The sequence below is a fragment of the Oncorhynchus mykiss genome, chromosome 11 (genome assembly GCF_013265735.2).
Source record: "Oncorhynchus mykiss isolate Arlee chromosome 11, USDA_OmykA_1.1, whole genome shotgun sequence".
In the NCBI taxonomy this organism is placed as follows: domain Eukaryota; kingdom Metazoa; phylum Chordata; class Actinopteri; order Salmoniformes; family Salmonidae; genus Oncorhynchus; species Oncorhynchus mykiss.
In genome coordinates, this window is record NC_048575.1 from 84,659,878 (window position 1) to 84,674,780 (window position 14,903).

General features: G+C 45.0%; 1 protein-coding gene across 9 annotated transcripts in view; it reads right to left on the reverse strand.

Moving 5' to 3' along the window:
- smarca2 (SWI/SNF related, matrix associated, actin dependent regulator of chromatin, subfamily a, member 2) overlaps positions 1 to 14,903 on the reverse strand; it is a 217,922-nt gene that overhangs the window by 157,993 nt on the left and 45,026 nt on the right. For all 9 annotated transcript variants that reach the window (XR_005034778.1, XM_036936591.1, XM_036936589.1 and 6 more), the window contains 7 exons: positions 13,574 to 13,747; positions 12,263 to 12,436; positions 12,036 to 12,086; positions 8,267 to 8,397; positions 8,110 to 8,167; positions 4,897 to 5,012; positions 1,466 to 1,619 (listed from right to left, as the gene is read on the reverse strand). Coding sequence is in view for 8 of the 9 variants with exons in the window: in XM_036936591.1 (XP_036792486.1) it covers positions 1,466 to 1,619; positions 4,897 to 5,012; positions 8,110 to 8,167; positions 8,267 to 8,397; positions 12,036 to 12,086; positions 12,263 to 12,436; positions 13,574 to 13,747 (858 nt within the window). In the remaining variant the exon portion in view is untranslated. The remainder of the gene's footprint in view (positions 1 to 1,465; positions 1,620 to 4,896; positions 5,013 to 8,109; positions 8,168 to 8,266; positions 8,398 to 12,035; positions 12,087 to 12,262; positions 12,437 to 13,573; positions 13,748 to 14,903) is intronic.

Here is a 14,903-nt window from a genome sequence, read left to right on the forward strand (position 1 = left end):
TTGAGGAAGGTTTACCTGGTAGTGTTTGAGCTAGGTTTACCTGGTAGTGTTTGAGCTAGGTTTACCTGGTAGTGTTTGAGCTAGGTTTACCTGGTAGTATTTCAGCTAGGTTTACCTGGTAGTGTTTGAGCTAGGTTTACCTGGTAGTGTTTGAGTTAGGTTTACCTGGTAGTGTTTGAGCTAGGTTTACCTGGTAGTGTTTGAGTTAGGTTTACCTGGTAGTGTTTGAGCTAGGTTTACCTGGTAGTGTTTGAGCTAGGTTTACCTGGTAGTGTTTGAGCTAGGTTTACCTGGTAGTATTTCAGCTAGGTTTACCTGGTAGTGTTTGAGCTAGGTTTACCTGGTAGTGTTTGAGCTAGGTTTACCTGGTAGTGTTTGAGCTAGGTTTACCTGGTAGTGTTTGAGCTAGGTTTACCTGGTAGTATTTCAGCTAGGTTTACCTGGTAGTGTTTGAGCTAGGTTTACCTGGTAGTGTTTGAGCTAGGTTTACCTGGTAGTGTTTGAGTTAGGTTTACCTGGTAGTGTTTGAGCTAGATTTACCTGGTAGTGTTTGAGCTAGGTTTACCTGGTAGTGTTTGAGCTAGGTTTACCTGGTAGTGTTTGAGCTAGGTTTACCTGGTAGTGTTTGAGCTAGGTTTACCTGGTAGTGTTTGAGCTAGGTTTACCTGGTAGTGTTTGAGCTAGGTTTACCTGGTAGTGTTTGAGTTAGGTTTACCTGGTAGTGTTTGAGCTAGATTTACCTGGTAGTGTTTGAGCTAGGTTTACCTGGTAGTGTTTGAGCTAGGTTTACCTGGTAGTGTTTGAGCTAGGTTTACCTGGTAGTGTTTGAGCTAGGTTTACCTGGTAGTGTTTGAGCTAGGTTTACCTGGTAGTGTTTGAGCTAGGTTTACCTGGTAGTGTTTGAGTTAGGTTTACCTGGTAGTGTTTGAGCTAGGTTTGCCTGGTAGTGTTTGAGCTAGGTTTACCTGGTAGTGTTTGAGCTAGGTTTACCTGGTAGTGTTTGAGCTAGGTTTACCTGGTAGTGTTTGAGCTAGGTTTACCTGGTAGTGTTTGAGCTAGGTTTACCTGGTAGTGTTTGAGCTAGGTTTACCTGGTAGTGTTTGAGTTAGGTTTACCTGGTAGTGTTTGAGGTAGGTTTACCTGTTAGTGTTTGAGCTAGGTTTACCTGGTAGTGTTTGAGCTAGGTTTACCTGGTAGTGTTTGAGCTAGGTTTACCTGGTAGTGTTTGAGCTAGGTTTACCTGGTAGTGTTTGAGTTAGGTTTACCTGGTAGTGTTTGAGCTAGGTTTACCTGGTAGTGTTTGAGTTAGGTTTACCTGGTAGTGTTTGAGCTAGGTTTACCTGGTAGTGTTTGAGCTAGGTTTACCTGGTAGTGTTTGAGTTAGGTTTACCTGGTAGTGTTTGAGGTAGGTTTACCTGTTAGTGTTTGAGCTAGGTTTACCTGGTAGTGTTTGAGCTAGGTTTACCTGGTAGTGTTTGAGCATGCCGTTGATGAGCAGCGAAGACTGTTTGTCGACCCTCTCAATGATGGCGTGAGCCACACCGTAGTAGGACTGCTGGAAGATGGTCAGTTCAGTCTCTGGCACCGTGTACTCATCATCAACATCCTGCTTTGCAGACCTAAGATGTATAAAACATATGTTAATGACCTATTTTTAACGCCCAAAAGAGCGGAAATTCACTTTCTTTCAGCTGAAAGACAATGCCTATAGCTTACCCATGAGGTTGCACAATGCTTTAAGTCTAAGTCAAAGTATGTACACTACCGTGTTTGGGGTCACTTAGAAATGTCCTTGTTTTTTAAAGAAAAGCACCTTTTTGTCCATTAAAATAACATCAAAGTGATCAGAAATACAGTGTAGACATTGTTAATGTTGTAAGTGACTATTGTAGCAGCAAACGGCTGATTTTTTATCACTCCTGTGTTCTACTGGCACGTTGTGTTAGCTAATCCAAGTTGATAATTTTAAAAGACTAATTGATCATTAGAAAACACTTTTGCAATTATGTTAGCACAGCTGAAAACTGTTGTTCTGATTAAAGAAGCAATAAAACTGTCCTTCTTTAGACTAGTCGAGTATCTGGAGCATCAGCATTTGTGGGTTCGATTTCAGGCTCAACATGGGCAGAAACAAAGAACTTTCTTCTGAAATTCGTCAGTCTATTCTTGTTCTGAGAAATGAAGGCTATTACATGCAATAAATTGCCAAGAAACTGAAGATCTCGTACAACGCTGTGTACTATTCCCTTCACAGAACAGCGCAAACTGGCCCTAACCAGAATAGAAAGAGAAGTGGGAGGCCCCGGTGCACAACTGAGCACAAGTACATTCGTGTCTAGTTTGAGAAACAGACGCTTCACAAGTCCTCAACTGGCAGCTTCATTAAATAGTACCCACAAAACACCAGTCTCAATGTCAACAGTGAAGAGGCAACTCAGGGATGCTGGCCTTATTACATATGGGATCAGGGAGAGGTTGAAAATATCAGTGAAGACAGCACTTTCTTGCATTTGCCAGCAGCTCTTCGCTGTGCTTCAAGCATTGCGCTGTTTATGACTTCAAGCCTATCAACTCCCGAGATTAGACTGGTGTAACCGAAGTGAAATGGCTAGCTAGTTAGCGCGGGTCAACAGGTAGGGGCGAGGAGAGGGACGGAAGCTATACTGTTACACTGGCAATGTCACGAACCTCGCCGAGGATGGTGCCTCTTCCTGTTCGGGCGGTGCTCGGCGGTCGTCGTCGCCGGCCTATTAGCTGCCATCGATTCCCTTTCCGTTTGTTTTGGGTTATTGGTTAATTGGGTACACCTGTTTTGTATTAGGATTTGTTTGTAGGGTATTTAAGGGCACTAGGCCCGCTGGGTATTTGTGCGGGCTTGTTTTTGTTACTCTGTGTTTTGTTGGTGTGATTTATTATTGTATTTATTCTCCGGACTGTTTAGTCCTGTTGTTGTTTTGGACTAGCAACGTATTTACGCCCTGTGTGTTGGCGTGACTGTTTTTGTTGCGCTGGGGAATAAATCTGAGGAAAACGACTGAACCCTGCTCTCTGCGCCTGATTCCACCCACCACACCTAGTAGATCGTAACAGGCAATACTAAAGTGCCTATAAGAACATCCAATAGTCAAATGTATATGAAAAACAAATGGTATAGAGGGAAATAGTCCTATAATTTCTATAATAACTACATACTAAAACCTCTTACCTGGGAATATTGAAGACTCATGTTAAAAAGGAACCACCAGCTTTCATATGTTCTCATGTTCTGAGCAAGGAACTGAAACGTTAGCTTTTTCACATGGCACATATTGCACTTTTACTTTCTTCTCCAACACTTTGTTTTTGCATAATTTAAACCAAATTGAGCATGTTTCAATATTTATTTGAGAATAAATATATTTTATTTATGTATTACATTAAGTTAAAATAAAAGTTAATTCAGTATGGTAGTAATTGTCATTATTACAAATATATATAGAAAATCGTCCGATTAATCGCTATCGGCTTTTTTTGGACTTCGGAAACCCTGGTGTGAAGGAAGACCTACTTGATTATATGTATCGATTAGGGGTTAGGGTTCAAAGGTTAGAGTTGAAGGAGAGACCTACTCGATAATGTGCTTAGGTTAGGGGTCAGAGGTTAGGGTTTGAAAAGGAGACATACTCGATAATGTGCTTAGGTTACGGGTTAGGGTTCAGATGTTAGGGTTTGAAAGGGAGACCTACTCGATGATGTGCATGGGTTAGGGGTCAGAGGTTAGGTTATGAAAGGGAGACCTACTCAATGATGTGTATGGGTTAGGGATTTGGGGTCAGAGGTTAGGGTTAGGGTATGAAAGGGAGACCTACTCGATGTGCTTGGTTTAGGGGTTAGAGTTCAGAGGTTGGGGTGTAAAAAGGAGACCTACTCGATGATGTGCTTGGTTTAGGGGTTAGAGTTCAGAGGTTGGGGTGTAAAAAGGAGACCTACTCGATGATGTGCTTGGTTTAGGGGTTAGAGTTCAGAGGTTGGGGTGTAAAAAGGAGACCTACTCGATGATGTGCTTGGTTTAGGGGTTAGAGTTCAGTGGTTGGGTTGTAAAAAGGAGACCTACTCGATGATGTGCATGGGTTAGGGGTCAGAGGTTAGGGTATGAAAGAGAGACCTATTTGATGATGTGCTTGGGTTAGGGGTTAACGTGTGAATGGGAGACCTACTCGATCATGTGCTTGGGTTAGGGGTTAAAGTTCAGAGGTTAGGGATGGAAAAGGAGACCTACTCAATGATGTGTTTGGGTAAGGGGTCAGAGGTTAGCATGTGAATGGGAGACCTACTCGATGATGTGCTTGGGTTAAGGGTTAGGGTTCAGAGGTTAGGGTGTAAAAAGGAGACCTACTCGATGATGTGCATGGGTTAGAGGTTAGAAATGAGGGTGTGAAAAGGAGACCTACTCAATGATGTGTTTGGGTTAGGGGTCAGAGGTTAGGGTGTGAAAGGGAGACCTACTCGATGATGTGCTTGGGTTAGGGGTCAGAGGTTAGGGTGTGAAAGGGAGACCTACTCGATGATGTGCATGGGTTAGGGGTCAGAGGTTAGGGTGTGAAAGGGAGACCTACTCGATGATGTGCATGGATTAGGGGTCAGAGGGTAGGGTGTGAAAGGGAGACCTACTCAATGATGTGCTTGGGTTAAGGGTCAGAGATTAGGGTTAGGGTATGAAAGGGAGACCTACTCAATGATGTGCATGGTTTAAGGGTTAGAGTTCAGAGGTTAGGGTGTAAAAAGGAGACCTACTCGATGATGTGCATGGGTTAGGGGTCAGAGGTTAGGGTATGAAAGGGAGACCTACTTGATGATGTGCATGGGCTAGGGATTAGGGGTCAGAGGTTAGGGTTAGGGTATGAAAGGGAGACCTACTCGATGATGTGCTTGGTTACTTTCTCTGGGAACTCGTCACTGTTGGGATCGATGATCTTCTTCTCCTCAGACTGAGAGTCTGGCCGGCTGGACACTCCTGGGACCTCCTCTTCATCCTGAAACACACAGAAAGGGTTTTACTACAGTGCAGTGAAAAAGTATTTGCCCCTTTCAAATTTTCACTACTTTTGCATATTTTTGATACTGAATGTTATCAGCTCTTCAACCAAAACCTAATATTAGATAAAGGGAACCTGAGTGAACAACTAACACAACAATTACATACTTATTTAATTTATTTCATAAACAAAGTTACTGTGGAATGCTGTGTTTAGTTTTTACCAGGAATAATGGGACCCATCTCGTCCAAAACGTTGACTCAAATTTGCTCTTGGTAGAATGTTCTATGGACAGATAGGTCCCAATATGCCTGGCCTAAAACCAAACACTCCACAGTAAGAACCTCATTTCAAAGGTCAAGTGTGATGTTGGTAGAGTGATGGTTTTCGGGTCCAGCATGGTGGTGGTAGTGTGATGGTTTGGGGTCCAGCATGGTGGTGGTAGTGTGATGGTTTGGTGTCCAGCATGGTGGTGGTAGTGTGATGGTTTGGGGTCCAGCATGGTGGTGGTAGTGTGATGGTTTGGGGTCAGCATGGTGGTGGTAGTGTGATGGTTTGGGGTCCAGCATGGTGGTGGTAGTGTGATGGTTTGGGGTCCAGCATGGTGGTGGTAGTGTGATGGTTTGGGGTCCAGCATGGTGGTGGTAGTGTGATGGTTTGGGGTCCAGCATGGTGGTGGTAGTGTGATGGTTTGGGGTCCAGCATGGTGGTGGTAGTGTGATGGTTTGGGGTCCAGCATGGTGGTGGTAGTGTGATGGTTTGGGGTCCAGCATGGTGGTGGTATTATGATGGTTTGGGGTCCAGCATGGTGGTGGTAGTGTGATGGTTTGGGGTCCAGCATGGTGGTGGTAGTGTGATGGTTTGGGGTCCAGCATGGTGGTGGTAGTGTGATGGTTTGGGGTCCAGCATGGTGGTGGTAGTGTGATGGTTTGGGGTCCAGCATGGTGGTGGTAGTGTGATGGTTTGGGGTCCAGCATGGTGGTGGTAATGTGATGGTTTGTGGTCCAGCATGGTGGTGGTAGTGTGATGGTTTGGGGTCCAGCATGGTGGTGGTAGTGTGATGGTTTGGGGTCCAGCATGGTGGTGGTAGTGTGATGGTTTGGGGTCCAGCATGGTGGTGGTAGTGTGATGGTTTGGGGTCCAGCATGGTGGAGGTAGTGTGATGGTTTGTGGTCCAGCATGGTGGTGGTAGTGTGATGGTTTGGGGTCAGCATGGTGGTGGTAGTGTGATGGTTTGGGGACCAGCATGGTGGTGGTAGTGTGATGGTTTGGGGTCAGTATGGTGGTGGTAGTGTGATGGTTTGGGGTCCAGCATGGTGGTGGTAGTGTGATGGTTTGGGGTCCAGCATGGTGGTGGTAGTGTGATGGTTTGTGGTCCAGCATGGTGGTGGTAGTGGGCTGTCATTGTGTAGAGGTCTGGTGTAGTAGGGTTTGACTCAATATAACTCTATTAGAGGTCGACCGATTATAATTTTTCAACGCTGATACCGATTATTGGAGGACCAAAAAAGCCGATACCGATTAATCGGCCGATTGTTTTTATTTGTAATAATGACAATTACAACAATACTGAATTAACACTTATTTTAACTTAATATAAAACATAAATAAAATCAATTTAGCCTCAAATAAATAATTAAACATGTTCAATTTGGTTTTGGTTTCAATTTGGTTTAAATTATGCAAAAACAATGTGTGCCATGTAAAATATGTGCCATGTAAAAAAGCTAACGTTTAAGTTCCTTGCTCAGAACATGAGAACATATGAAAGTTGGTGGTTCCTTTTAACATGAGACTTCAATATTCCCAGGTAAGAAGTTTTAGGTTGTAGTTATTATAGGAATTATAGGACTATTTCTCTCTATACCATTTGTATTTCATATACCTTTGACTATTGGATGTTCTTATAGGCACTTTATTATTGCCAGTGTAACAGTATAGCTTCCGTCCCTCTCCTCGCCCCTACCTGGGCTCGAACCAGGAACACATTGACAACAGCCACACTCGAAGCATCGTTACCCATCGCTCCACAAAAGCCGCGGCCCTTGCAGCGCAAGGGGAATAATTACTCCAAATTTAAAAGCGAGTGACGTTTGAAACAGTATTAGCGCACACCCAGCTAACTAGCTAGCCATTTCACATTGGTTACACCATAAGGCTGATAGGCTTGAAGTCATAAACAGCGCTGTGCTTGCGAAGAGCTGCTGGCAAAACGCACGAAAGTGCTGTTTGAATGGATGATTACGGGCCTGCTGCTGCTCAGTCAGACTGCTCTATCAAATCAGACTTAATTATAACATAATAACACACAGAAATACGAGCCTTTGGTCATTAATATGATCGAATCCGGAAATTATCATTTAGAAAACAAAACGTTAATTATTTCAGTGAAATACGGAACCGTTCGGTATTTTATCTAACGGGTGGCATCCCTAAATCTAAATATTCTTGTTACATTGCACAACCTTCAATGTTATGTCATAATTACGTAAAATTCTGGCAAATTAGTTTGCAATGAGCCAGGCAGCCCAAACTGTTGCATATACCCTGACTCTGCGTGCAATGAACGCAAGAGAAGTGACACAATTTCACCTGGTTAATATTGCCTGCTAACCTGGATTAGTAGTTATAACTAGTGATTATGATTGATTGTTTTTTATAAGATAAGTTTAATGCTTGATAGCAATTTACCTTGGCTTCTACTGCATTTCCGTAACAGGCAGGCTACTTGTGGAGTGTAATGGTTAGAGCGTTGGACTAGTTAACTGTGCGGTTGCAAGATTGGAACCCCTGAGCTGACAAGGTGAAAATCTGTCGTTCTTCCCCTGAACAAGGCAGTTAACCCACAGTTCCTAGGCTGTCATTGAAAATAATAATGTGTTCTTAACTGACTTGCATAGGTAAATAAAAGGTATTTAAAAAAAATGTAAAAATATTTTATTTTATTTTTTTTATAATCGGAAATCGGCGCCCAAAAATACCGATTTCCGATTGTTATGAAAACTTGAAATCGGCCCTAATTAATCGGCCATTTCGATTAATCGGTCGACCTCTAAACTCTATGGGCTGTCAGCTTTACAGAGATGAGACTCACCTCGTCCTCAAACTCTGAGCCGCTCTCCTCACTGTCTGACCTTGGGGCAACTTCATATCTGAGTTCAAAAGAAGGAAAATGACGGGTTACCAGTCAAACAAAATGATACAACAAACTAGAAAATATCAATAATGCAGGACTTTCTCATGTGTCTTACCCAGGGTTCATCTCTAGCCAGGCCTCCAACTGTGAGGACTTGGGGGCGTCGAGCCCCTGCAGAACCTTCCCTGTTTCTGTCTGGATCACTTTGACTGGCAGCTCACTCATCTGACTGCTCTCATCAATGGGCTGTAGGGACAACACACTATTACTACAGACATCATCCATGGGCTGGAGGGACAACACACTATTACTACAGACATCATCCATGGGCTGGAGGGACAACACACTATTACTACAGACATCATCCATGGACTGGAGGGACAACACACTATTACTACAGACATCATCCATGGGCTGGAGGGACAACACACTATTACTACAGACATCATCCATGGGCTGGAGGGACAACACACTATTACTACAGACATCATCCATGGGCTGGAGGGACAACACACTATTACTACAGACATCATCCATGGGCTGGAGGGACAACACACTATTACTACAGACATCATCCATGGGCTGGAGGGACAACACACTATTACTACAGACATCATCCATGGGCTGGAGGGACAACACACTATTACTACAGACATCATCCATGGACTGGAGGGACAACACACTATTACTACAGACATCATCCATGGGCTGTAGGGACAACACACTATTACTACAGACATCATCCATGGACTGGAGGGACAACACACTATTACTACAGACATCATCCATGGACTGGAGGGACAACACACTATTACTACAGACATCATCCATGGGCTGGAGGGACAACACACTATTACTACAGACATCATCCATGGACTGGAGGGACAACACACTATTACTACAGACATCATCCATGGGCTGGAGGGACAACACACTATTACTACAGACATCATCCATGGACTGGAGGGACAACATACTATTACTACAGACATCATCCATGGACTGGAGGGACAACACACTATTACTACAGACATCATCCATGGGCTGGAGGGACAACACACTATTACTACAGACATCATCCATGGGCTGGAGGGTCAACACACTATTACTACAGACATCATCCATGGACTGGAGGGACAACACACTATTACTACAGACGTCATCCATGGACTGGAGGGACAACACACTATTACTACAGACATCATCCATGGACTGGAGGGACAACACACTATTACTACAGACATCATCCATGGGCTGGAGGGACAACACACTATTACTACAGACATCATCCATGGACTGGAGGGACAACACACTATTACTACAGACATCATCCATGGGCTGGAGGGACAACACACTATTACTACAGACGTCATCCATGGACTGGAGGGACAACACACTATTACTACAGACATCATCCATGGACTGGAGGGACAACACACTATTACTACAGACATCATCCATGGGCTGGAAGGACAACACACTATTACTACAGACATCATCCATGGGCTGGAGGGACAACACACTATTACTACAGACATCATCCATGGGCTGGAGGGACAACACACTATTACTACAGACATCATCCATGGACTGGAGGGACAACACACTATTACTACAGACATCATCCATGGGCTGGAGGGACAACACACTATTACTACAGACATCATCCATGGGCTGGAGGGACAACACACTATTACTACAGACATCATCCATGGGCTGGAGGGACAACACACTATTACTACAGACATCATCCATGGGCTGGAGGGACAACACACTATTACTACAGACATCATCCATGGGCTGGAGGGACAACACACTATTACTACAGACATCATCCATGGGCTGGAGGGACAACACACTATTACTACAGACATCATCCATGGACTGGAGGGACAACACACTATTACTACAGACATCATCCATGGGCTGTAGGGACAACACACTATTACTACAGACATCATCCATGGACTGGAGGGACAACACACTATTACTACAGACATCATCCATGGACTGGAGGGACAACACACTATTACTACAGACATCATCCATGGGCTGGAGGGACAACACACTATTACTACAGACATCATCCATGGACTGGAGGGACAACACACTATTACTACAGACATCATCCATGGGCTGGAGGGACAACACACTATTACTACAGACATCATCCATGGACTGGAGGGACAACATACTATTACTACAGACATCATCCATGGACTGGAGGGACAACACACTATTACTACAGACATCATCCATGGGCTGGAGGGACAACACACTATTACTACAGACATCATCCATGGGCTGGAGGGTCAACACACTATTACTACAGACATCATCCATGGACTGGAGGGACAACACACTAGTACTACAGACGTCATCCATGGACTGGAGGGACAACACACTATTACTACAGACATCATCCATGGACTGGAGGGACAACACACTATTACTACAGACATCATCCATGGGCTGGAGGGACAACACACTATTACTACAGACATCATCCATGGACTGGAGGGACAACACACTATTACTACAGACATCATCCATGGGCTGGAGGGACAACACACTATTACTACAGACATCATCCATGGACTGGAGGGACAACACACTATTACTACAGACATCATCCATGGACTGGAGGGACAACACACTATTACTACAGACATCATCCATGGGCTGGAGGGACAACACACTATTACTACAGACATCATCCATGGGCTGGAGGGACAACACACTATTACTACAGACATCATCCATGGGCTGGAGGGACAACACACTATTACTACAGACATCATCCATGGACTGGAGGGACAACACACTATTACTACAGACATCATCCATGGACTGGAGGGACAACACACTATTACTACAGACATCATCCATGGGCTGGAGGGACAACACACTATTACTACAGACATCATCCATGGACTGGAGGGACAACACACTATTACTACAGACATCATCCATGGACTGGAGGGACAACACACTATTACTACAGACATCATCCATGGGCTGGAGGGACAACACACTATTACTACAGACATCATCCATGGGCTGGAGGGTCAACACACTATTACTACAGACATCATCCATGGACTGGAGGGACAACACACTATTACTACAGACATCATCCATGGACTGGAGGGACAACACACTATTACTACAGACATCATCCATGGACTGGAGGGACAACACACTATTACTACAGACGTCATCCATGGGCTGGAGGGACAACACACTATTACTACAGACGTCATCCATGGACTGGAGGGACAACACACTATTACTACAGACATCATCCATGGACTGGAGGGACAACACACTATTACTACAGACATCATCCATGGGCTGGAGGGACAACACACTATTACTACAGACATCATCCATGGGCTGGAGGGACAACACACTATTACTACAGACATCATCCATGGGCTGGAGGGACAACACACTATTACTACAGACATCATCCATGGACTGGAGGGACAACACACTATTACTACAGACATCATCCATGGGCTGGAGGGACAACACACTATTACTACAGACATCATCCATGGACTGGAGGGACAACACACTACTACTACAGACATCATCCATGGGCTGGAGGGACAACACACTATTACTACAGACATCATCAATGGGCTGGAGGGACAAAACACTATTACTACAGACATCATCCATGGGCTGTAGGGACAACACACTATTACTACAGACATCATCCATGGGCTGGAGGGACAACACACTACTACTATAGACATCATCCATGGACTGGAGGGGAAACACACTTATTTAGCCACTACAGAAGTCAATCAATCTGGTACAAAGAGATGTTTCAGGACCATCAACATTCAGTCTATAGAGTTGTGTTATAATCTTACCTCCCCGTCAGGCCCGATGCCACTCATCCCTTCCCCGCTCTCATCAATATTCTATGGGTCAGATAGGACAGGACAGGTGAGCACAGGTACATTAACAGGAAGTTGCTAGTGACACAGCACTAAATATCACAGATCTATAATGATGTTGCTAACATGGTATCAGTGCTTCCCCAGACAGATATCATTGGGTCTCCAGATTTGAACTGTGACCTGTGTAGAACTCTCACCTTCTTCTTCTGCTTCTTCTTCTTCTTCTTCATGTTGGCTGCTTGTGCAGCCTTGTGTTCGTAGACTAGGTCAGTGAGGTTAGCTACGTACTCGTCAGTCTGCTGCAGCAGATACGCCAGACGCTTGTCCTTCTTCTGGTCAATCAGCTTCCTGTAGCCCTCCTCATCTTCCGCCTGCACAGACAGGGGGTTTAAAGGTTAGAGGTCAACAGGGGAAACAAAAGGGATTAACTTTAAAAGCTTCCTGTAGCCCTCCGCATCCTTCCCTCATCCTCTCCTCATCATCCTCCCCTCCTCATCCTCTTCATCCTCTCCTCCTCCTCATCATCCTCTTCTCTAACTCACCATGAGTCTCTTCCCCTCTTCATCTTCTCCTCTAACTCACCATGAGTCTCTTCCACTCTTCATCCTCTCCTCCTCATCATCCTCTCCTCTAACACACCATGAGTCTCTTCCCCTCTTCATCCTCTCCTCTAACTCACCATGCGTCTCCTCCCCTCTTCATCCTCTCCTCATCATCCTCTCCTCTAACTCACCATGAGTCTCCTCCCCTCTTCATCCAATCCTCTAACTCACCATGAGTCTCCTCCCCTCTTCATCCTCTCCTCTAACTCACCATGAGTCTCTTCCCCTCTTCATCCTTTCCTCTAACTCACCATGAGTCTCTCCTCCTCATCATCCTCTCCTCTAACTCACCATGAGTCTCCTCCCCTCTTCATCCTCTCCTCCTCATCATCCTCTCCTCTAACTCACCATGAATCTCCTCCCCTCTTCATCCTCTCCTCTAACTCACCATGAGTCTCCTCCCCTCTTCATCCTCTCCTCCTCATCCTCTCCTCTAACTCACCATGAGTCTCCTCCCCTCTTCATCCTCTAACTCACCATGAGTCTCCTCATCCTCTTCATCCTCTCCTCCTCTTCATCCTCTCCTCTAACTCACCATGAATCTCCTCCCCTCTTCATCCTCTCCTCTAACTCACCATGAGTCTCCTCCCCTCTTCATCCTCTCCTCCTCATCCTCTCCTCTAACTCACCATGAGTCTCCTCCCCTCTTCATCCTCTAACTCACCATGAGTCTCCTCATCCTCTTCATCCTCTCCCCCCCTTCATCCTCCCCTCTTCATCCTCTCCTCTAACTCACCGTGAGTCTCCCCCCCTTCATCCTCTCCTCATCATCCTCTCCTCTAACTCACCATGAGTCTCCTCCTCATCATCTTCTCCTCTAACTCACCATGAGTCTCTTCCCCTCTTCATCCTCTCCTCTAACTCACCATGAGTCTCCTCCCCTCTTCATCCTCTCCTCTAACTCACCATGAGTCTCCTCATCCTCTCCTTCTCGATCCTCTCTGTCTCTTTCTTCTGTTCTCTCTCTGTGTTAGTGTGCCAGGTGGTGATGGCCTTGTTCTGCTTCTGCATCTTGGCAGTGATAGAGCGGTGGTAGTCCTTAAAGTCCTTGGCATGCTGCAGGATGCTGTTCAGATACTCCTGAGAGTGAGACAAAGGGAGAACATGTTACCAAACATATTATTAGGGCTGTGAAACAGAGGGGGAAACATTATTAGGGCTGTGAAACAGAGGGGAAACATTATTAGGGCTGTGAAACAGAGGGGAACACATTATTAGGGCTGTGAAACAGAGGGGAAACATTATTAGGGCTGTGAAACAGAGGGGAACACATTATTAGGGCTGTGGAACAGAGGGGGAAACATTATTAGGGCTGTGAAACAGAGGGGGAACACATTATTAGGGCTGTGAAACAGAGGGGAACATTATTAGGGCTGTGAAACAGAGGGGAAAACATTATTAGGGCTGTGAAACAGAGGGGAACACATTATTAGGGCTGTGAAACAGAGGGGGAACACATTATTAGGGCTGTGAAACAGAGGGGAAACATTATTAGGGCTGTGAAACAGAGGGGAACACATTATTAGGGCTGTGAAACAGAGGGGAAACATTATTAGGGCTGTGAAACAGAGGGGGAAACATTATTAGGGCTGTGAAACAGAGGGGAAACATTATTAGGGCTGTGAAACAAAGGGGGAACACATTATTAGAGCTGTGAAACAGAGGGGGAAACATTATTAGGGCTGTGAAACAGAGGGGGAAACATTATTAGTGCTGTGAAACATTATTAGGGCTGTGAAACAGAGGGGAACACATTATTAGGGCTGTGAAACAGAGGGGGAAACATTATTAGGGCTGTGAAACAGAGGGGGGACACATTATTAGGGCTGTGAAACAGAGGGGAAAAATTATTAGGGCTGTGAAACAGAGGGGAACACATTATTAGGGCTGTGAAACAGAGGGGAAACATTATTAGGGCTGTGAAACAGGGGGGAACACATTATTAGGGCTGTGAAACAGAGGGGAAACATTATTAGGGCTGTGAAACTGAGGGGGAACACATTATTAGGGCTGTGAAACAGAGGGGAAACATTATTAGGGCTGTGAAACAGAGGGGAACACATTATTAGGGCTGTGAAACATTATTAGGGCTGTGAAACAGAGGGGGAACATTATTAGGGCTGTGAAACATTATTAGGGCTGTGAAACAGAGGGGGAACATTATTAGGGCTGTGAAACAGGGGGAACACATTATTAGGGCTGTGAAACAGGGGGGAACACATTATTAGGGCTGTGA